The sequence below is a fragment of the Heterodontus francisci genome, chromosome 12, assembly GCF_036365525.1.
Source record: "Heterodontus francisci isolate sHetFra1 chromosome 12, sHetFra1.hap1, whole genome shotgun sequence".
Lineage (NCBI taxonomy): Eukaryota > Metazoa > Chordata > Chondrichthyes > Heterodontiformes > Heterodontidae > Heterodontus > Heterodontus francisci.
Genome location: NC_090382.1, coordinates 121,564,074 through 121,587,717, shown reverse-complemented (window position 1 = coordinate 121,587,717; position 23,644 = coordinate 121,564,074). Strand labels below are relative to the sequence as shown.

Here is a 23,644-nt window from a genome sequence, read left to right as displayed (position 1 = left end):
AATCAAGTTTGTTAGACATGCTGTCCCCTGACAAAGCCATGCTGACTATCCCTAATTAATCCCTGCCTCTCCAAGTAGAGATGAAACCTGTCCCTCAGAATTTTTTCCAATAGTTTCCCTACCATTGATGTAAGACTTACTGGCCTGTAATTACCTGGTTTATCCCCACAACCCTTCTTCAACAATGGTACCACATTCATTGTCCTCCAGTCCTCTGGTACCTCGCCTGCGGCCAGGGAACATTTGAAAATTTTTGTCCGAGCCTCTCCTACCTCCTCCCTTGCCTCACATAACAGCCTGGGATACATCTCATCTGGGCCTGGGGATTTATCCACTTTTAAGAAGGAGGAAGCCCGCTAAAAATGCTAATACCTCCTCTCTTTCAATACTAATTTGTTCAAGTATATCACAATCCCCCTCCCTGATCTCTACACCTACACTGACCTTCTCCATAGTGAACACAGATGATAAGTAATCATTTAAAACCTCACCTAGCTCCACACACAGATTGCCACTTTGCTCCCTAATGGGCCCTACTCTTTCCCTGGTTATCCTCTTACCCTTAATATACTTATAAAACGCCTTGGGATTTTCCTTTATCTTGCTACCAGTGTTTTTTCATGCACCCTCTTCGCTCTCCCAATTATTTTTTTAAGTACCCCCTACACTTTCCCTCGGGCCTCTGCTGTTTTCAGCACTCTGAATCTGCCTTAAGCCTCCTTTTTTTTCCCTATCCAATCCTCTATATCCTTTGACATTCAGGGTTCCCTGGACTTGTTGGGCATACCCTTCACCTTAACGGGAACACGTTGGCCCTGAACTCTTACTATTTCCTTTTTGAATGACTCCCACTGGTCTGGGTAGACTTTCCTACAAGTAGCTGCTCCCAGTCCACTTTAGCCAGATCCTATTTTATCATCATAAAATCGTCCTTCCCCCAATTCAGTACCTTTATTTCCAGTCCATCTTTGGCCTTTTCCATAACTACCTTAAGTCTTACAGAGTTGTTATCACTATCCTCGAAATGTTCCCCCACTGACACTTCTACCACTTGTCTGGCTTCATTCCCTAGGATTAGGTCCAGTGCTGCCCCTTCTCTTGTAGGACTTTCTACACGCTGGCTCAAAAAGCTCTCCTGTATGCAATTTAAGAATTCTGCCCCCTTTCAGCCTTTTGCAGTGAGCCAGGAAACTTAAGCCCTCCCTCCTGCACCATCTCTTCAGCCACACATTCATCTGCTCTATCCTCCTATTCCTATACTCACTAGCACGTGGCACTGGGAATAATCCAGAGATTTCAACCTTTGACGTCCTGTTTTTTAATCTGCTACCTAGCTCCCTAAATTCTTGTTTCAGGACCTCATCCCTCTTTCTGCATGTGTCATGGGTACCAATGTGTATCACGACCTCTGATTGTTCACGCTCCCCGTTCAGAATGTCCTGCAGCCACTCCGTGATATCCTTGACCCGAGCACCTGGGAGGCAACATACCATCCTGGAGTTACGTTTGCGGCCACAGAAACGCCTGTCTGTACCCCCTACGATAGAATCCCCTATCACTATAGCTCTCCAACTCTTTTTTCCTCCCCTCCTGTGCAGCTGAGCCACCCGTGGTGCCACAGACTTGGCTTTGGCTGCATTCCCCTGAGAAGCTATCTCACCTAACAGTAACCAAAGCGGAAAATCTGTTAGAGAGGGAGATGGACCCAGGGGACTCCTGCACTACCTGCCTAGTTCTTCTACTCTGCCTGGTGGTCACCCATTCCCTTTCTGCCTGAGCAGTCTTTACCTGCGGTGACCACCTCCCTGTACGTGCTATCCACGATGATCTCAACCTCGCGTATGCTCCACAGTGTCCCCAGCCACTGCTCCAGATCTGAAATGCGGATTTCGAGTAGCTGCAGCTGGAGACACTTCCTGCACACGTGTTCACCCTGGACACTGGAAGTATCCCTGACTTCCCACATTGTACAAGAAGAGCACTCTATGCTGCTGAGCTGCCCTGCCATGACCTACCCTTAATTTATCCCCTTCAAGTACTCAAAAATTTGAGATTATTTACACTAGGGACCTTGATTCCTTAAAAACCACTACTTACTATATATTAAAAAATTAGCAATAATTACTCGTAATTATTAATAAATTACACCAATTAAAAAAACACACTTTAGTAGTTCGAATCTTATCACTTATAAGGTCGGTTCTTTACCCAGAGAGTGGTCGAGGCATGGAATGCCTTGCCTGGGGAAGTTGTTGAGTCAGAAACTTTAGGGACTTTCAAACGGCTTTTAGATAGGTATATGGATAAAGGAGAATGATGGGGTATAGATTAAATTGTCCTTGACAGAGGACAAAGGATCGGCACAACATCGTGGGCCGAAGGGCCTGTTCTGTGCTGTATTTTCTATGTTCTATGTTCTATGTCGGTGTTGAGGTTTTTTAGATTAGATTAGATTAGAGATACAGCACTGAAACAGGCCCTTCGGCCCACCGAGTCTGTGCCGAACATCAACCATCCATTTATACTAATCCTACACTAATCCCATATTCCTACCAAACATCCCCACCTGTCCCTATATTTCCCTACCACCTACCTATACTAGTGACAATTTATAATGGCCAATTCACCTATCAACCGGCAAGTCTTTTGGCTTGTGGGAGGAAACCAGAGCACCCGGAGAAAACCCACGCAGACACAGGGAGAACTTGCAAACTCCACACAGGCAGTACCCGGAATCGAACCCAGGTCCCTGGAGCTGTGAGACTGCGGTGCTAACCACTGCGCCACTGTGCAGGAACTGTTTCTCCCCTGATTTTTTTTAAGCTATTTGCGGGCACTAACAGCTGTTACTTACCAACCAATCAGCTTACCGATTTCCCGTGATGTCACTGTAAGTCTTTTTTTCCCCTTTTGAAAGTCAGCGCGCGGAGACACAGACAGAACCTGCCAACAGCTGCTGCTCTGGTTGTTCAGGTAGGTAAGGGCCTCAGGGTACCCTGATCAGATTATTTTTCACTGTATATCGCACAAACTTATGAACGGGCCTAAGGCTGTCATTTTTGGCCCTGAAAAGTGTCCAGTCTACCTCAAATTACCCTGGAAGGAGAAAGAGATGAAGCTAGCTGTTTCACGCTGCTACTCTGCAGTAGCATCCTGTGTGACTTTTGCCACAAACAGCATGCTGCCGTCAAGCCAAAAAGACGTCCTCCCTATCACACAAATGTGTAATGTGATATATGAATTTCAATGCCAGTGTGATGCTAGGTATATAGGCCGTACATCCCAACGACTGGCAGATCGTATCAAACAACATGTCCCTTCCGATGTTCGCAACGGGTAAGGTACAGGCCGTACCCAACCAGACTGTGCTTGCAAAACTCAATACACAGTGTCCAATGTTAGATGTGATTCTGCAATTGAACAACATTTGCTAAATAATCCACAATGTGCTAAGAATTACGGCGACAACCAATTTAAGATTGTCAGTTGGGCTCGCAGAATGGCGTATTTGCGTGTACTGGAAGCTAAATATATTAATACACAGGGCCCTGTTCTTTTCAGACAGAAAGAACATGTACAAACATTGCTCCTGTTTTAGCTAAACAAAATAAGTGACAGCCACTTGTTGGTTCATTCCTCAGAGCAATGGCTTGACCAAACAGAGTGAAGATGCCTGGTTTAAATTTTAAACAAAGCTCGGCAGTTAACTGTCAGTCACTGTAAACTGGTGCATTCTCCATGGCAAGGCCTCTACCAATCAGAGTTCACTTGCCAACCAATCAGCTCTTCTTATACAGTATAAAGTTGTTGTTTTCCCTTACATTGGTTATTCTTGCAGATTGTCCTGATGAGTGCAAGACAAAAAGCTTCAACAACATGTCTCTATTTTCAGCAATATTCAAGTTCTGCAATTACCAAATGACTAAATGTATAATATTATACCTGAGTTCCAGAATGATGAACGCTCCGGTCCAGACGGATGGGTGGGGCTTTGGGGTGACTGAGAAGAAGTGTTGCAGGCATCTGGGTCAGCAAGACTCCTTCTATCTGCTTCAGAGAAGATCTGAGTCACAGTCTGCAGGAGTTTGGGACTGCTTACGGCTGAACAAAGTGCCTGTGGGACAAGAACACCAAGATAAATCTCCCTTCAGAGCTATTACTGGTGACAGGCTATGCAACCAGTGAGGGGGTGAGCCCAACATTCACTTTAAGGTGTGCACAGCTGCAATCCAGAATGTTCCACGCAGTGCAAAAAACATGCCGCACACAACAAAGCAAAAACTACAGGTAATATTTGGTGGGCGCAGTAAAACGGAACCTTCTCAGTTCTCAAATATCAACAGAAGCATTTTCCAACAAACATTTATTGGATCAGGAGCGGTATTCCTGGCTGATTGACCCCTCTGTTGGCCAGAGGTTATCTGTCAATCCATTTCTAAAGTGTTGATAGCATTCCATCAGTAATATGTAGATGAAAGCTCTACGAAGCTGATCGAGGGCATTCTCATATAGAATGACAGGAACTTGCTGGGACAAAGGCATATAACCTTAAATTCAGAAAAGTGAGGAAACACCTCGTCACACAAAGGGTGGTAGAAGTGTGGAACACTCCCACAAAAAAGCAGTAGATGCTGGTTCAATCAGACTTTTAAATCTAAGACGGACAGACTTTTGCTTGTCATGTGTAATAAGGGTTATGCAGCCAAAACAGGTAAATGGAAACATCACAGATCAGCCATGATCTCATTGAATGTTGGAACAGGCTTGAGGGGCTGAATGGCCTCCTTCTGTTCTATGTTCCTATCCTGTGTGATTCTGAAATGCCGATTGCAGCAGGGGCTTGATCCAAAACAGAAACAATCTGACAATAACCTACTACTACTAAGCGATCATGTGGTTTATCCAGGAAATAACAGCACGATGAAGTCAGCATTACCATCCCTTTGGGAAAGAATTTTTATTTATAACATGCCTGTCACTCCTCAGGACGTCCCAATGCACTTTTCAGCCAATAATATATTTTTGAAGGATGTTCATATGTTTTTGTGGGCATCTGTGGCAGCTAAATTGCCCACAGTGAGGTCCCACAAACAACTATCAGATAAATAACCAGTTAACATGATTTCGGTGGTGATGGTTAGAAGACACACATTGGCCAGGTCACTGGGAGAACTCTGTTTTTCTGCTACTATACTTGCTGATACTTGTCATTGTGAAGCCATGAGATCTGCTAGACCTGGTGGCACTTGCATGTTATCAGATATTACACAGAATTAAATAGAATATTCAGCTCAGAAACAGGCCATTTGCCTCAACTAGTCTGTGCTGGTGTGCATACTCCACATTTATTGTTAATCTTTTTGATTGTGACAAATATGTAACTGTCACATAAGAACAAAAGGAGAACCAGAAACATTCTTGATCTTTGCTCAGTTCAGCAATGAGCATCAAACCAACCACGTCAATGGCAGTTTTTATTCCCCTTACAAGGAACACCTCCATTCTGCAACTCATTCAATCTATAAAACAGACCAGAGCAATGACCAAGGCCAGAATTTTATTCTGCCCACTGGGTCCTGATGTTTGGATAAAGCAACAGCAAAATCCCCATGTCACCTCTTCTTCAGAAAGCTCGCCAGATTTAGTGCCAATCAGGCAATTAAGTGGACAGCGACAGGCCTGCCACGGGATCAAGGGCCAAGTTGCCAGAAGTCCCGCAATTGGAGAACTGACAGCCAATGAGATGCTGGCAGCTGCAGCGCCACCATGGAGGTGGTGTCTGCTGTTGGAGGAGCACCTACTGGAGGCCCGGTAGTGGTGATGGACCCAGACCAGACCCAGGTCAGGGCGGGAGGGGTCTCGCAGGGTGGGGATCACTGGAGAGGGAGTTGTAGGGGGGTCTCTAGCAAGGAAGGGGGGTGGCAGTCAGTGGGCTCCCCATTTCCTGATGCTGGATCCCTCGTTCAGGTACTAAGTGCCTTTTAACAAGGGAACCAACTCCCCCCAACCCCACAACTGAGCCGAGAAGCAGCCCATGTGGTTTTTTGTGTCATGCTCCCCATATGGCAACAGGGCTGGCCACTGCACGGCTAATTGCAGCAGTGATAGGACGAGGTCCTTAATTGGGGATTAATTGTCCACTTAAGGGCCTGAATTGGTAGCGGGGCAGGAAGGCCATTCACAGGCCTTCCCGCCTTGGACTAAATTTTGGCGGAGGCGAGATGGTGTCGGGAAGGCCCCCGCCTCCATCCTACCTAATTTTATGCTCTCCCCACCAAATGGAAGAGCATAAAATTCCCCCCAAATATGTCTGAATTAGGAGATTTGAGTCACAGGTCAATATAACCAACTGATTACAAAAGAAACAATTAATGTATTTGTACTACAAGATGCACAGCAGCAACTTGCCAAGGATCCTTCGACAACACCTTCCAAAAATGTGACCTCTACCACCTGGAAGAACAGATGCATGGGAACACCACCTGCAAGTTCCCCTTCAAGCCACACGCCATCCTGACCATTATTTTCTAAGTGTCCTTCCTATTATCACATACTTTATTATAGATTCTAACATTTTCCCTACGACTGATGTTAGGCTAACAGGTCTGTAGTTGCTGTTTTTTCTCTCTCCCTGCTTTCTTAAATAGTGTGGTTATATTTGCCACCTTCCAATCTACAGGAACTGTTCCAGAGTCTATAGAATTTTGAAAGATGACCACCAATGCATCTACTTTCTTGACAGCCACCTCTTTCAACACTCTGGGATGTAGATCATCAGGTCCAGGGATTTATCTACTTTTAGTCCCATTAATTTTTCTAGTAGTTTTTTTACGAATGTTAATATATTGTAGTTCCACGTTTACATTAATCCCTTGATTCTCCATTATTTCTGGGAGGTTTTAAAATTTTCTTCTGTGAAGACAGACATAAAGTATTTGTTTAGTTTCTCTGCCATTTTCTTATTCCCCACTACAAACTCTCCTGACTCCACTTCTAATGGACCCACATTTGTCTTTGCTAATCTTTCCCCTTTATACCTATAGAAGCTTTTACGGTCTTTTTTTATGTTTCTCACTAGTTTACTCTCTTTCTATTATACCTTTTTATTCTTTTTCTTGGTCCCCTTTTGCAGAATTCTGAAATGCTCCCAATCCTGAGGCTTACCTTTTTTGACAACGTTATACACCTCTTCCTTTGCTCTAATACAATGCATGATTTATTTTGTTAGCCACGGTTGGAACACATTCTTTGCTGGGTTTTTGTGCATTAAATGAATGTATTTTTATTGTAACTATGTATTAGTTATTTAAATGTTAGCATTGTCTACCATCATGCCTTTTAATGTAGTTTCCCAATCCCAACCTGGGAGCAGAGCGGAGCGGCGGCAGAACTCCCTGTGTCTCTCAGCGCGCGCTGCGACTCAAAAAGAGGGGAAAAAAACTTAGTGACATCACAGGAATTCTGCAAGGTGATTGGTTGGGTAAGTAACAGCTGTTAGTGCATTTAAATTGCTTAAAAAAGGGGAAAGTTTTTTTTAAAAAACCTCAAGTGATAAGGTGAGTAGTATTATTTAAATTAGTGTAATTTATTAAGGACTTTAGATTGTACTGGGTAGTGTTTGGAGTGGAACAAGACCCCTAGTGTACTTAGTATTTTCTAAAGGGAGTAACTAAATTAATTTAAAGGTAAGTCATGGCAGGAGAGCTCCTCCCCGTGATATGCTCCTCCTGTGCTATGTGGGAAATCAGGGATGCTTCCAGTGTCCCTGATGACCATGTGTGCAGGAAGTGTACCCATCTGCAGCTACTGGCTACCCGCATTACGGAGCTGGAGCTGCGGGTGGATTCACTGTGGAGCATCCGCGATGCTGAGAACATCATGGATTGCACGTTTAGAGAGGGGGTCATACCGCAGGTAATGGCTGCACAGGCAGAAAAGGGTTCGGTGAACACCAGGAGTAGTAGTAGGTGCAGGCAGGTAGTGCAGGAGTCCCCTGTGGCCATCCCCCTCTCAAACAGATATACCACTTTGGATACTGTTGGGGGGATGGCCGCCCAGGGGAAAGCAGCAACAGCCAAGTTCGTGGCACCAAGGAGGGTTCTGCTGCACAGCAGGGATGAAAAAGGAGTGGAAGAGCTATAGTGATAGGGGATTCTATCACAACGGGTACAGATAGATGTTTCTGTGGCCGCAAACGTGACTCCAGGATGGTATGTTGCCTCCCTGGTGCTAGGGTCAAGGATGTCTCGGAGCGGCTGCAGGACATTCTGAAGGGGGAGCAGACAGAGGTCGTGGTACACATTGGTACCAACGACATAGGTCAAAAAAGGGATGAGGTCCTGCAACAAGAATTTAGGGAGCTAGGTAGCAGATTAAAAAAACAGGACCTCTAAAGTTGTAATCTCTGGATTACTCCCGGTGCCATGTGCTAGTGAGTTTAGAAATAGGAGGATAGACCAGATGAACGCATGGCTGAGGAGATGGTGCAGGAGGGAGGGCTTTAGTTTTCTGGATCACTGGGTCTCTTTCTGGCAATGGTGGGTCCTGTACAAATTGGACGGGTTGCACCTGAACTGGAATGGGACAAGCATCCTTGCTGGGAGATTTTCCAGTGCTGTTGGTGGGGGGAGGTGGGGGGGGGGGGGGGGGGGGGGGGTTTAAACTAATATGGCAGGGGGATGGGATACAGAGTGGAGGTACAGTAGTTCTTTTTCTTTTGGGCCTCCTTATCTCGAGAGACAATGGATACGCGCCTGGAGGTGGTCAGTGGTTTGTGAAGCAGCGCCTGGAGTGGCTATAAAGGCCAATTCTGGAGTGACAGGCTCTTCCACAGGTGCTGCAGAGAAATTTGTTTGTTGGGGCTGTTGCACAGTAGGCTCTCCCCTTGCGCCTCTGTCTTTTTTCCTGCCAACTACTAAGTCTCTTCGACTCGCCACAATTTAGCCCTGTCTTTATGGCTGCCCGCCAGCTCTGGCGAATGCTGGCAACTGACTCCCACGACTTGTGATCAATGTCACACGATTTCATGTCGCGTTTGCAGACATCTTTATAACGGAGACATGGACGGCCGGTGGGTCTGATACCAGTGGCGAGCTCGCTGTACAATGTGTCTTTGGGGATCCTGCCAGTAGTGGGTAATATAGAACAGAGAGTGAGTCTGCCTGGAATGGGACACGCAGAGCAAATATAGACCTGGTAAGGCACAAGGGAAAAATGCAAGGCTGGATTGAATCTATTTCAATGCAAGGCGTCTTACTAGTAAGGCAGATGAATTGAGGGCGTTGATTAGTACATGGGATTATGATATTATTGCTATCACAGAGACATGGTTGAGGGAGGGACAGGACTGGCAGCTCAATATTCCAGGGTATAGAATCTTCAGGCGCAACAGGGGAGGGGATAAAAGAGGAGGTGGCATTGCACTGTTAATCAAGGAATCAATTACTGCAGTGAGGAGGGATGATATCTCAGAAGGTTCCTCAAATGAGGCCATTTGGGTAGAACTTAAAAACAAAAAGGGGGCAATCACTTGGCTGGGTGTGTACTACAGGACTCCAAACAGTCAGCAAGAGATAGAGGAGCAGATATGTAGGCAAATCTCTGAGAGGTGTAAAAATAATAGGGTAATAATAGTAGGGGATTTCAACTTCCCCAATATTAATTGGGATAGTCTTATTGCAAAAGGCTTAAAAGGGGTGGAATTCTTAAAATGCATACAGGAGAGCTTTTTGAGCCAGTACGTCGAAAGTCCTAAAAGAGAAGGGGCAGTACTGGACTTAATCCTAGGAAATGAAGCTGGACAAGTGGTAGAAATGTCAGTGGGGGACAATTTCGGGGATAGTGACCATAACTCTGCAAGATTTAAGGTAGTTATTGAAAAGGACAAAGATGGACCGGAAATAAAGGTACTGAATTGGGGGAAAGTCAATTTAAATATGATAAAACAGAATCTGACCAAAGTGGACTGGGAGCAGCTACTTGGATGAAAGTCTACATCAGTGGGAGTCATTCAAAGAGGAAATTGTGAGAGTCCAGTGCCAACATGTACCCATTAAGGTGAAGGGTAGGACTAACAGGCCCAGGGAACCCTGGATGTCAAGGGATATAGAGGATTGGATCAGGAAAAAGGAGGCTTACGGCAGATCCCAAGCGCTGAAAACAGCGGAGGCCCTAGAGGAGTATAGAAAGTGTAGGGTGGCACTTAAATAAGTAATTAGGAGAGCGAAGAGGGGACATGAAAAAACACTGGGGGGCAAGATAAAGGAAAATCCCAAGGCGTTTTGTAAGTATATTAAGGGTAAGAGGTTAACCAGGGAAAGAGTAGGGCCCATTAGGGACCAACATGGCAATCTTTGTGTGGAGCCGGAGGATATAGGTGAGGTTTTAAATGATTACTTTTCATCGGTGTTCACTATGGAGAAGGACGATATAGGTGTAGAGATCAGAGAGGGGGATTGTGATTATATTTGAACATATTAACATTGAAAGGGAGGAAGTATTAACTGTTTTAGCGGGCTTAAAAGTGGAAAAATCTTCAGGCCCAGATGAGATGTATCCCAGGCTGTTATGTGAGGCAAGGGAGGAGATAGCAGGGGCTTTGACACAAATTTTTAAATCCTCTCTGGCCACAGCAGAGGTACCAGAGGACTGGAGGACAGCAAATATGGTACCATTATTCAAGAAGGGTAGTAGGGATAAACCAGGTAATTACAGGCCGGTGAGTCTAACATCAGTGGTTGGGAAATATTGGAAAATATTCAGAGGGACAGGATTAATCTCCACTTGGAGAGGCAGGGATTAATCAGGGACAGTCAGCATGGCTTTGTCAGGGAGAGATCATGTCTAACAAACTTGATTGAATTTTTTGAAGAGGTGACTAGATGTGTCGATGAGGGTAAAGCAGTAGATGTAGTATACATGGATTTCAGTAAGGCTTTTGATCAGGTCCCACATGTGAGATTGGTTAAGGAGGTAAGAGCCCATGGGATCCAGGACAATTTGGCAAATTGGATCCAAAATTGGCTTTGTGGCAGGAGGCAGAGGGTAATAGTCAAGGGTTGTTTTTGCGAGTGGAAGCCTGTGACCAGTGGTGTACCACAGGGATCGGTGCTGGGACCCTTGCTGTTTGTAGTGTACATTAATGATTTAGATGTTAATATAGGAGGTATGATCAGTAAGTTCGCAGATGACACAAAAATTGGTGTTGTAAATAGTGAGGAGGAAATCCTTAAATTACAGGGAGATATAGATGGGCTGGTAAGATGGGCAGAGCAGTGGCAAATGGAATTTAATCCTGAATAGTGTGAGGTAATGCATTTTGGGAGGACTAACAAGGCAAGATAATATACAATGGATGGTAGGACCCTAGGAAGTACAGAGGTTCAGAGGGACCTTGGTGTACTTGTCCATAGATCACTGAAGGCAGCAGCACAGGTAGATAATGTGGTTAGGAAGGCATGTGGGATACTTGCCTTTATTAACCAAGGCATAGAATATAAGAACAGGGAGGTTATGATGGAGCTGTATAAAACGCGTGTTAGGCCACAACTGGTGTACTGTGTACAGTTCTGGGCACCACACTGTAGGAAGGATGTGATTGCATTGGAGAGGGTGCAGGGGAGATTCACCAGATTGTTGCCTGGGCTGGAGCATTTCAGCTATGAAGAGAAACTGAAAAGGCTAGGGTTCTTTTCCTTGGAGCAGAGAAGTCTGAGGGAGGATACGATTGAGGTGTACAACATTTTGAGGGGCATTGATCGGTTAGATAGGAAGAATCTTTTTCCCTTAGCGGAGGGGTCAAGAACCAGGGGGCATAGATTTAGGGTAAGGGGCAGGAGGTTTAGAGGGGATTTGAGGAAAAAGTATTTCACTCAGAGGGTGACTGGAATCTGGAATGCACTGCCTGAAGGGATGGTAGAGGCAGGAACCCTCACAACATTTAAGAAGTATTTAGATGAGCACTTGAAAAGCCATAGCATACAAGGCTACGGGCCAAGTGCTGGAAAATGGGATGAGAATAGTTAGGTGCTTGATGGCTGGCATGGACACGATGGGCCGAAGGGCCTGTTTCTGTGCTGTATAACTCTATGACTCTATGACATATTGAGAGAGTGTTTAGTGAAGCGTATGGGATCTTGGGCTTCATAAATAGAGGCATTGAGTACAAAAGCAGGGAAGTTATGCTGAACCTTTATAAAGCTCTGGTTAGGCCCCAACTGGTGTATTGTGCCCAGTTCTGGTCACCACACTTTGTGAAGGATGTGAGGATCCTTGAGAAGGTGCAGAGCAAATTTAGCAGAATGGTTCCAGGGATGGGGGATTTTACTTACAAGGTTAGGTTGGGGCTGTTCTCCTTAGAGATTTAACAGAAATGTGCAAGATTATGACAGACTTAGATATGTTAGACAAGGAACATTGTTTTCCATTAACTAATCGTACAAGGACTTAGGGGTCACAGATTGAAGGTTTTGGGCAAGAGATGCAGAGGGAAAGGCAGGAAAAACACTTTTTTCACAGTGAGTGGTAATGACCTGGAACTCACTGCCAATGAGGGTGGTGGAAGCAGAGACAATCAATGACAAAAAATGGAAATTGGATGAACACATGAAGGAAATGGACTTGCAGGACTACGACAATCGTGCGGGGTAGTGGAACAGACTACACAGTTAGGCGGAGAGCTGGCATGGACTTGATGAGCTGAATGGCTTCCTTCTGTGCCATACATGACTCTATGACCTGCAACATCATGGAAATCATTCTTGAGATTGATTCCTCCGAACTTTCTCGCCAAGCATGCACAATGCTGCTGCTCCAGAACTGTCCTGAGGTTCAGCACATGCATCTAGCTGAACAGAGCTTGGCGTGTACTGTGCCCTCTGACAGGGATTCTCCACTGTCTGCTCTTTCATTCATGAGATGTGAGCATCACTAGTTAGGACTGCATTTGTTGCCCATCCGCTATTGCCCTTGAGAATGTTATGGTGAGCAGCCTTCTGAAGATGCGTCGGGAATGAAAGTGGGGTTGAGCCAAAATCAGATGGACTGATCGAGCAGGCTTGAGGGGCTGAATGACCGACTCCTGTTCCTATTTCTTATGTTTTTCTTTCTTATCAATAGCTGCAGTCCATGTGCAGTAGGTACACCCACAGTGCTGCAAGGGAGGGAGTTTCATGATTTTAACCCAGTGACAGTGAAGGAATGGCGATATAGTTCCAAGTCAGGGTGTGTGGGTTGGAGGGGAACTTGCAGGTGGTGGTGTTGTGATGAAACATAGGTATAATAGGCTTAATTAGGTAGAATTCTGATATAATTAATACATTATACCTTTTATAATTAAAGATTGAATAAATGATCAGTTTTCAATCTCAGTTTTCTGAAATCAGTAGTAGTAGAGAAATGGTGTTGGGGAAATTGATGGGATTGAAGGCCGATAAATCCCTTGGGCCTGATAATCTGCATCCCAGAGTACTTAAGGAAGTGGCCCTAGAAATAGTGGATGCATTGGTGGTCATCTTCCAAGATTCTATAGACTCTGGAACAGTTCCTATAGATTGGAGGGTAGGTAATGTAACCCCACTATTTAAAAAGGGAGGTAGAGAGAAAACAGGGAATTATAGACCAGTCAGCCTGACGTCGGTAGTGGGGAAAATTCTAGAGTCCTTTATCAAAACTTTTATAGCAGAGCACTTGGAGAAAAGTGGTAGAATTGGACAGAGTCAGCATGGATTTACAAAAGGGAAATCATGCTTGACAAATCTACTAGAATTCTTCGAGGATGTAACTTGTAGAGTTGATGAGGGGGAGCCAGTGGATGTGGTTTATTTGAACTTTCAGAAGGCTTTCGACAAAGTCCCACATAAGAGATTAGCGTGTAAAATTAAAGAGCATGGGATTGGGGGTAGTGTATTACGATGGATAGAAAATTGGTTGGCAGACAGGAAACAAAGAGTAGGGATAAATGGGTCTTTTTCCAAATGGCAGGCAGTGACTAGTGGGGTACTGCAGGGATCGGTGCTAGGACCCCAGCTATTCACAATCAAAGTAATTCATGACAACGCTACTTCATCGGATAACGTCATCAGGATGCGCCGCGTTGCGCACATGCGCAGACGGTGTCATGCCCCTTGCGCATGCGCTGCGGTCCGACTCTCCAGGACTGATTTGCGCATGCGCAAAGGACGCGGTACGCGCATGCGCACACAGTCTATTCATCTCTGCGCATGCGCTGCGGACCAACCTGCCGGTAAGGTTGTGCGCATGCGCAGATGACGTCATCGCGTTATTTCGTCTTCCTCCTGACGCGCCAGTTTGGCCTCTGCGCATGCGTCAAAGCTTCGGCGCGACTTTTTGAAAGTGGAAGGAGCGGAGGTTTCGTCGGGCATCTTATCTGAATTATTTATTCGTTTTGGAGACTTGCTTCATTTTTATTTGACACAGGAGATTGTTCCAAGGTAAGTTGCTCTGCCTTTGTAAGTTGCTCTGAAAACATTTCCATTGTCTGGGCCACCGCATGTTCTCCAGTCCCTGTTGTGAGTTGCTCTGAAAACATTTCCATTGTCTGGGCCACTGCAGGTAGCAGGATGAAGGCACAGTGACTGTGATTTCTGGCGCCAAACAGTACACACTGCAGATACATGATGGCCAGGCTACCTGCAGCTGCATCTTCTCCATTCAGACTTTGTTGCCCTGCAAACGTGCTGTTGTTGTGCAGAGGCATCTGGGTCTGCCTTTGGACAGGCTCACCCCCAATTGTCGCTGGCGTGCATCTTAGACACCAACGACGACAGGCATGGCTGCTGCCATTGTGATTACAGAGGAACAGCCAAGTCCCCTCAGCCACAATGAAAAATACCGCTTGCTTTCAGATCAATTGTACCAGCTGCAACAGGCCGTTCTGCAGAGTGGAACGGCAGCATTCATGAGGAGACTGGACTGGCTGCGGCAACAGACTCTCCGCTGGCAGCAAGGACTGGCTGATGAGATGGAGCCATTTACTATGCCCAACAATTGCCCGGAAGCACCTTCGGATGGAGGTGGCCGCGCGCTGGACATCAGTCACGTGTCACAAACCCTGGATCCTGAGCGTCTCACCCCCTGGCCTAATGATCTGATGGACCATACATATGCCTACCTGTTCAAATCTCCACTTCCCCTACCTGCGGTACCCTCTCCTTGCTGCTCAGTTACACAGTCACCTGCTCCTACACCCATCAGGGCAGTGCACATGGACACACAGTTACCTGCTCCTACACCCATCAGGGCAGTGCACATGGACACACAGTTACCTGCTCCTACACCCATCAGGGCAGTGCACATGGACACACAGTTACCTGCTCCTACACCCATCAGGGCAGTGCACATGGACACACAGTCACCTGCTCCTACACCCATCAGAGCAGTGCACATGGACACACAGTTACCTGCTCCTACACCCATCAGAGCAGTGCACATGGACACACAGTTACCTGCTCCTACACCCATCAGGGCAGTGCACATGGACACACAGTCACCTGCTCCTACACCCATCAGAGCAGTGCACATGGACACACAGTTACCTGCTCCTACACCCATCAGAGCAGTGCACATGGACACACAGTTACCTGCTCCTACACCCATCAGGGCAGTGCACATGGACACACAGTTACCTGCTCCTACACCCATCAGGGCAGTGCACATGGACACACAGTCACCTGCTCCTACACCCATCAGAGCAGTGCACATGGACACACAGTCACCTGCTCCTACACCCATCAGGGCAGTGCACATGGACACACAGTTACCTGCTCCTACACCCATCAGGGCAGTGCTCATGGACACACAGCCACCTGTTACCCCATCCGACGTTGAAACAACCATGCAGAGCCTTGTGAGACTCCGCAATTGCCAGTTGCTGCCTGTCAAGCAGAGAGGGCGTCCAAAGGGGTCAAGCACTTGGGGAACATTCAGCAAGAAGAGACTGAGCACTAAAAGAAACAAGCATGCCGTGTCCAGTGGTAGCAGAAATGTGAATGCTCTTGCTGTGAACACAACTGGTGATAGTAGTAGGCAGGATTAAATGGGAATGGATGGAAAGACGCACGAGTAACATAACCACTGGCAGGGAACTGCTGGGCTAAATGGCCAGCTTTATGTTCATAGCCCAAAAGAAATGTGCTTCTTTTCCAGCACCCTCACATCATTTATGTTTTCCCTGAGAGCAGCATTGAACCATCACGAGATAGGGGCAGTAACATCATCCTGCCTCCTGCAGCTGAGGTGGGTACTAAGTGATTCATTGGCGGTGTTATCAGTACATGCCTTAACCGCAGAACACAAAGCATGCTCAACAGTAATTTCATTGGAGGGAGGGAAGCTCTGACACTGATGTTCTTTCCTTATTTTCTTTCATGTAAAACGTGCCCTTGAGAAAACAATCCTTGACACTTAAGGACGGCATTCAAGCAAAGGAGGCAGTGCGGGAGAGGACGCAAGGATGTGATGATTCCTGCATCTGAGGTGGGTAATAAGTGCTTCATTGGCGACGTTATCAATTGGTGCCTTCACTGCAGAACTTAAAAAGGTGTGCGCAACAGTAATTTCAGTGGATGGAGGGAGGCAAGCTCTGACTCTGATTTGCTTTTCTTGTTTTCATGTAAAACATGCCGTCGAGAAAACAATCCTCGAGACTTACGGTCAGCATTCAAGCAACGAAGGCAACTGGATCATGCTGCGGAGCTCATCACGATGTGAAAAGGAACATTGCATTTATGGATGAATTGGGAATGAACATTGGGATGCACTTGGGGAACATTCACCAAGAATAGATTGAGCTCAGACTCTTGTGACTTTGCCTTCTTCACATGGACAATACAGTAGTGGAATAGAGAGCCAAGCTTTTATTCACCACAAGGCTCTCCAGGAACAATCTCTTCAGCTGTGCATAGCAGAGAATCGGCCTGTCTGTCTAACGGGAATGCTGGACACAACACTCATGTATCCATGCACAGCAGTTCCTCAGATACTTAATGAACTTAATAAAACTTTTCAATAATTAAACCCAGAATTGTTGAGGTTTTGTTTTGCATGCTATTTCCCCGACTTTGCAACTGCACTTCAGATATTCAACTATGGTGGGGGGGGGGCATAGGGAGGGGTGTTTGAAGAGGGGGAGGGGTGGGGAGTGCGGGGAGGGGTGGGGAGAGGGAGCATGCAAAATGCAGGGACCAAACAGTTGCAATGCCTGAAGTACTGAGGAGATTTAGAGAAAGCAACTGGGTAGGGGAGAAAGCAACTGGATTGCGCATCCGCAGCTGGAGGGAATGGCTGAATGGAGAGGGCCGGAAGCGAGAGGCCGTAGAGAGCCGCGGGGAGCGAGCGTGCGAAGACCTTTGTGTCACCGGGTCCAGGGACTGGCCAGTAAGTCTTTTGCTGCACTCCTCTTCCGTTCCGCTGCTCCCCCCCCCACTCTCTCCCCTTCCTCCCTCTCCCCCCAGCTCTCCCCCTCCCCCTTCCTTACCCCTCCCTCTCCCTCTTTCACCCCCCCTCCCTCTTTCTCCCCCTCCCCCCCTCCCTCTCCCCCTCTCCCTCTTTCTCCCCCCTCCCTCTGCCTCTTTCTCCCCCCCTCCCTCTCCCTCCCCCCCTCCCTCTCCCTCTTTCTCCCCCCCTCCCTCTCCCTCTTTCTCCCCCCCCCTCCCCGGCACCGCTACCGCTGGTCTCCCCGCGCTGCTCTCCCCGGCCCCCGCGCTGCTCTCCCCGGCCCCCGCGCTGCTCTCCACGGCCCCCGTGCTGCCTTTCCCGGCCCTCGCGCTGATCTCCCCGGCCCCCGTGCTGCCTTTCCCGGCCCCCGTGCTGATCTCCCCGGCCCCCGTGCTGCCTTTCCCGGCCCCCGCGCTGATCTCCCCGGCCCCCGCGCTGCTCTCCACGGCCCCCGTGCTGCCTTTCCCGGCCCCCGCGCTGATCTCCCCGGCCCCCGCGCTGATCTCCCCGGCCCCCGCGCTGATCTCCCCGGCCCGCTCCACTCTCTCACTCCGGCCATTGTATTCTGCCACGTGTTTGTTAGGTTTCATCTCTGTGATTTTTTGAATAGCGCCATCTTTGGTCCTGGCAGCTGCAACAGTCGCAGGCTGTGACGTTTTCGTGGCACATGCTGCATCTGCGCATGTGCCAAAACAGCGCCACCTACCGATCGCGTTGTCAACAATTGCGGTCATTCACAATATATATTAATGATTTAGATGAGGGAACTGAATGTAATATCTCCAAATTTGCAGATGACACAAAACTGGGTGGGAGAGTGAGTTGTGAGGATGATGCAGAGAGGCTTCAGGGTGATTTGGACAAGTTGAGTGAGTGGGCAAATGCATGGCAGATGCAGTATAATATGGATAAATGTGAAGTTATCCACTTTGGTAGCAAAAACAGGAAGGCAGATTATTATCTGAAAGGCTATAAACTGAGAGAGGGGAATATGCAGCTAGACCTGGGTGTTCTCGTACACCAGTCGCTGAAGGTAAGCATGCAGGTGCAACAGGCGGTAAAAAAGGCAAATGGTATGTTGGCCTTCATAGCGAGAGGATTCGAGTACAGGAGCAGGGATGTCTTGCTGTAATTATACAGGGCCTTGGTGAGGCCACACCTGGAATATTGTGTGCGGTTTTGGTCTCCTTATCTGAGGAAGGATGTTCTTGCTATAGAGAGAGCGCAGTGAAGATTTACCAGACTGATTCCTGGGATGGCAGGACTGACGTATGAGGAGAGATTGAGCGTTAGGATTATATTCACTGGAGTTCAGAAGAATGAAGGGGGTTCTCATCGAAACCTATAAAATTCTAACAGGACTTGACAGGGTAGATGCAGGAGGGATGTTCCCGATGGTGGGGGTGTCCAGAACCAGGGGTCATAGTCTAAAGATACAGGGTAAACCTTTCAGGACTGTGATGAGGAGAAATCTCTTCACCCAGAGAGTGGTGAGCCTGTGGAATTCGCTACCACAGAAAGCAGTTGAGGCCAAAATATTTTATGTTTTCAAGAAGGAGTTAGATATAGCTCTTGGGGCGAAAGGGATCAAAGGATATGGGGGCGAAAGCGGAAACAGGTTACTGAGTTGGATGATCAGCCATGATCATAATGAATGGTGGGGCAGGCTTGAAGGGCCGAATGGCCTACTCCTGCTCCTATTTTCTATGTTTCTATGTTTCAAGACTCACTGAAACTCCCCTTTAAGGACAGTTAAAAATTCATAAACATCCCTGTTACAATAGAATGTGAACCAGAAACACCTTTAAGTTCCATCACAAAATGGAATGTTACTTACAAAAGCGGATGCCTTCTGGAAATTCGATAAGGTGCCACATAAAAGATTATTGCACAAGATAGGAGCTCATGGTATTGGGGGTAATGTATTAGCATGGATTGAGGATTGGTTAACTCACAGAGGACAGAGAGTCGGGATTAATGGGTCTTTTTCAGGTTGGAAAGACGTATCTAGTGGAGTGCCACAAGGATCAGTCCTAGGGCCTCAATTATTTACTACCTATATTAACGACTTGGAGGAGGGGGCAGAGTGTAATATATCCAAATTTGCTGACGATACAAAAATAGGTTGTAATGTGGACATAAGGAATCTGAAAGGGGATATAGATAGTGGGCAAAAACTGGGCAGATGGAGTTTAATGTAGGAAAGTGTGAGGTCATGCACTTTGGTGGGAAGAATCAAAAGGCAGACTATTATTTAAATGGAGAGAGACTTCAAAAATGTTCTGCAGCACAGAGGGATCTGGGTGTTCTTGTGCATGAAACACAAAAAGTTAGTATGCAGGTGCTGCAAGTAATTAAGAAGGCAAATGGAATTTTAGCCTTTATTGCTAGGGGGTTGGAGTTTAAAAATAGGGAGGTCTTGTTACAACTTTACAGGGTGTTGGTAAGGCCGCACCTGGAGTACCGCGTACAGTTTTGGTCCCCGTATTTAAGAAAGGATATACTGGCATTGAAGGCAGTTCAAAAGAGATTCACTGGGCTGATTCCTGGGATGAAGGGGTTGACTTTTGAAGAACAGCTAAACAGGTTAGGCCTTTATTCATTAGAGTTTAGAAGAATGAGGGGTGATCTTATTGAAATGTACAAGATTCTGAGGGGACTTGACAGGTTTGATGAGAAGATGTTTCCACTAGTGGGGGAATCTCGAACTAGGGGACATAGTTACAGAATAAGGGGACACTCATTTAAAACTGAGATGCGAAGAAATTTCTTCTCTCAGAGGGTAGTGAATGTCTGGAATTCTCTACCCTAGAGAGTTGTGGAGGCGAGATCACTGAAAGTATTTAAAGAGGAGGTAGATAGATTTTTGAAATATCGGGAAGTTGAGGGCTATGAGGAGCTGGCATGAAAGAGGATTTGATTGGCAGATCTAAGGCAGATCAGCCATGATCTTATTGAATGGCGGGGCAGGCTTGAGAGGCCGAATGGCCTACTCCTGCTCCTATTTCTTATGTTCTTATGAAAGGATTAAGGTACTGGTAAATTCTTTGTTAAAGGTCTTCCAGATGCAAGCAGTGCATGTGACATGCCAGAAATGTCTTAATACTTGAAGACCTCACACTGTGCAATTTCCTGCAGAGAAGCAGAAATCAAACATTTTACTGCATTTGACCTTAGTGACATTTGGAGGGGAGGTAATGCATGTGATGGTCCCATTCATTGTAACATTGGAAGAGTGCGAGGGCACAAAGGAAAACATGAAGGAAAGACTCTTCTCTGTATCGCCAAGTTAGCTTCTAATGGAATGTACACCTGTTATAAAGATAATCAAATTCCGAATAACCTGATTCCCTGATGTTAAGATCTATTCACTTTATTCCTGGTGTAAGGACGTTGGCTGGAATGTGACTAAAAATAGACTAAAGCACATTTTAGTTTATGCCAACAGGATTTTATCGATTCAAGATTGAGCGACAACTACGGAACCTTATTCTCTACTAACACGTCCTCTGGAGAGGTGTTTGATAACACTTCTTTCCCAATATATCAATCTGATGTTTATAGAGCGGGTAGTACCTTTAAATCAATCTTTTGCAGATTTCATCAAATTAGCTGAATCTATAAAATGGAGACACAATATCCTTCTTATGCTCCCTTTAATAAAACAAACATAGATTCACTATAGGTAGTGGACAATCCTTATTTTAGGCCTCATTAAATCTTCAGGATCGTTTTGGACCTTAGTGACAGTACTTCATCTGTATAATAGGATAGCTCGTCCGCATTCGCAGTTTAATTCCACTCCTAGCTCTCCCTCAACGATGTATGACTTTATTCAGGTGAGTGAATGCACTGATCAGGGATTCCTTATCTGTCATACCTGGCAAAAATTTAACTCTTGTGGCGCTGGTTCAGGTAAGGCAAATTGCCCCTTTGCCTCTACTCCTGTTCGACTGGATTATTGGCGACATTTCTCATTGGGAAATGGCCCCTATGCAGTTGTTACAGCCTCTGAATGCACTGACTGTGGTCTGGATATTGGCACCTGGATGATAACGCCCGCTGAGGATGTTACTTGCTGTGATCAGACTTTCCAACATATTAAATCCTCCAGATCTAAAAATTCCTATGCTCCTCGTGTTATTTATACACCTGTTAAACTTAGTAAGCTTAGTACTGTACTTAGTCAGTTACAGGGCATAGATTTGATTCTTACCTAGACTGATTATTCAGTTGAGGAAACTATTAAAAGGGCCAACACTTGCTGTCGCAGGTTAAACTGACTAATATTTGGGAAGCTCAAGTTTGGCTACAGGCTATTGGTCAAGGGGTTGTAGATGCAATGCTGGGATTAACTTCTGCTGCTAAATCTGCCGCTGAATGGGTTACTGATGCTGTCACAGGAGTGTTTGGATGTACTTTTGGTATATTCTCATACCTCGTTCCAGTGCTCACTGTAATTGAGACTGTTATCTTCATTCTAGTTCATCAGTGATTTTTTTTTTCTTTCTCCTTCTTTTCAAATTATATTCAGTGCTGTTGACTTTACATAGTTTTTCCTTTTTTCTCTTTTGCTGTTATAAGTTTTTTATAGCTCTGCAAATAGAATCTCAGACTGGCACTGAGTGACCTCATTGTCCATCTCATCGAAGACGTGTCTACCGCGCTTCATCAGACTTCTCTACCTCATCACATGGTTTCATCAATTGATCATTGATGTTTGACATGTCGCGATACAGTCATCTCATTAAACATTTCGCGAGCTCAGATCGCTGACATTTGCATAATATTATTCTGAACTTTGTGATAAAATTTAAAGATTCATTTTTGGAAAATTTGGATGATCCATGTAAGAACATGAACTATGATTGTTGTGGATGTAGTCTTTTGTATTATTGTACTGTTTTAAAAAATAAGTAGTAACACTCTATTGCATGTTTAAATTTGAGACATTACTTAATTAAAACAACCTAGATTCGCTATTGGCCTTTATACTGGTCAAGAGGGGAGTGTGATGAAACATAGGTATAATAGGCTTATTTAGGTAGAATTTAGATATAATTAATACATTACACCTTTTAGAATTGAAGATTGCATAAATGGTCAGTTTTCAAGACTCACTGAAATTCCCTTTTAAGGACAGTTAAAAATCCATAAACATCCCTGTGACAATAGAATGTGAACCAGAAACACCTTTAAGATAAAAAATCCATTCCAAGGTCTCTGTTACAATGGAATTAGAAGATGAAACATACCAAGACATGCTATATGAGGTCCATACTGATAACTATAAACTTAATTAGTATATAGTGTTAGTGATATAGACAAACTGATTTAAGAGGATGGTACAAGGTACCATAAAAGGACAATTACTGATGATAAATCACAAAATGGAATGGTACTTAGAAAAACAGATGTCAAGTAAACCCAATTACAAACATTCTGACCAGATAAAAGCTCACAACTTCAAGAGAAGGGAATTCTCAGCAAATAAATTAAGTGGGAAGGCTAGATAATGATATTACCATATATGGATAACAAAAACAGGAAAAGCACACACAGAAAAGTAACACCTACATTCTAAAAAATGAGATGATAGATTAGAAACAGTATAAACATGAGGGTTTTGAATCGAAAAACCAGAAGTATTGAATTCCTCATCAATGCTTCTCAACCTATGGAAAGAACGGCTGACTGCATGACAAGAGAATTCTGCTCTTAACCGAGAATATTTTGTTAAGCAGGAGGCTTACTCATTTTGAATTTTGATGGATATTTTAATATATTTTGATATATTGTTAAGGTTGAACTTTTGGATTCTATTTTAAAATAAGATTATGTCTCGGATCGTGTTTTTGGGATCCTTAAGGGGGAGGGGGAGCAGCCCCAAGTCGTGGTCCACATAGGCACCAACGATATAGGTAGGAAGAGAGATGGGGATTTAAGGCAGAAATTCAGGGAGCTAGGGTGGAAGCTTAGAGCGAGAACAAACAGAGTTCTTATCTCTGGGTTGTTGCCCGTGCCACGTGATAGCGAAGCGAGGAATAGGGAGAGAGAGGAGTTGAACACGTGGCTGCAGGGATGGTGCAGGAGGGAGGGTTTTGGTTTCCTGGATAATTGGGGCTCTTTCTGGGGTAGGTGGGACCTCTACAAACAGGATGGTCTTCACCTGAACCAGAGGGGTACCAAT

The 23,644-nt window shown here is 45.6% G+C and overlaps 1 protein-coding gene across 10 annotated transcripts in view; it reads right to left on the bottom strand.

Annotated features, from left to right (window-relative positions):
- The window catches only part of arap3 (ArfGAP with RhoGAP domain, ankyrin repeat and PH domain 3), a 613,394-nt gene that overhangs the window by 154,840 nt on the left and 434,910 nt on the right, over nt 1–23,644 (bottom strand). For all 10 annotated transcript variants that reach the window (XM_068044105.1, XM_068044114.1, XM_068044106.1 and 7 more), the window contains one exon: nt 3,943–4,114. In XM_068044105.1, the coding sequence (XP_067900206.1) occupies nt 3,943–4,114 (172 nt within the window). The remainder of the gene's footprint in view (nt 1–3,942; nt 4,115–23,644) is intronic.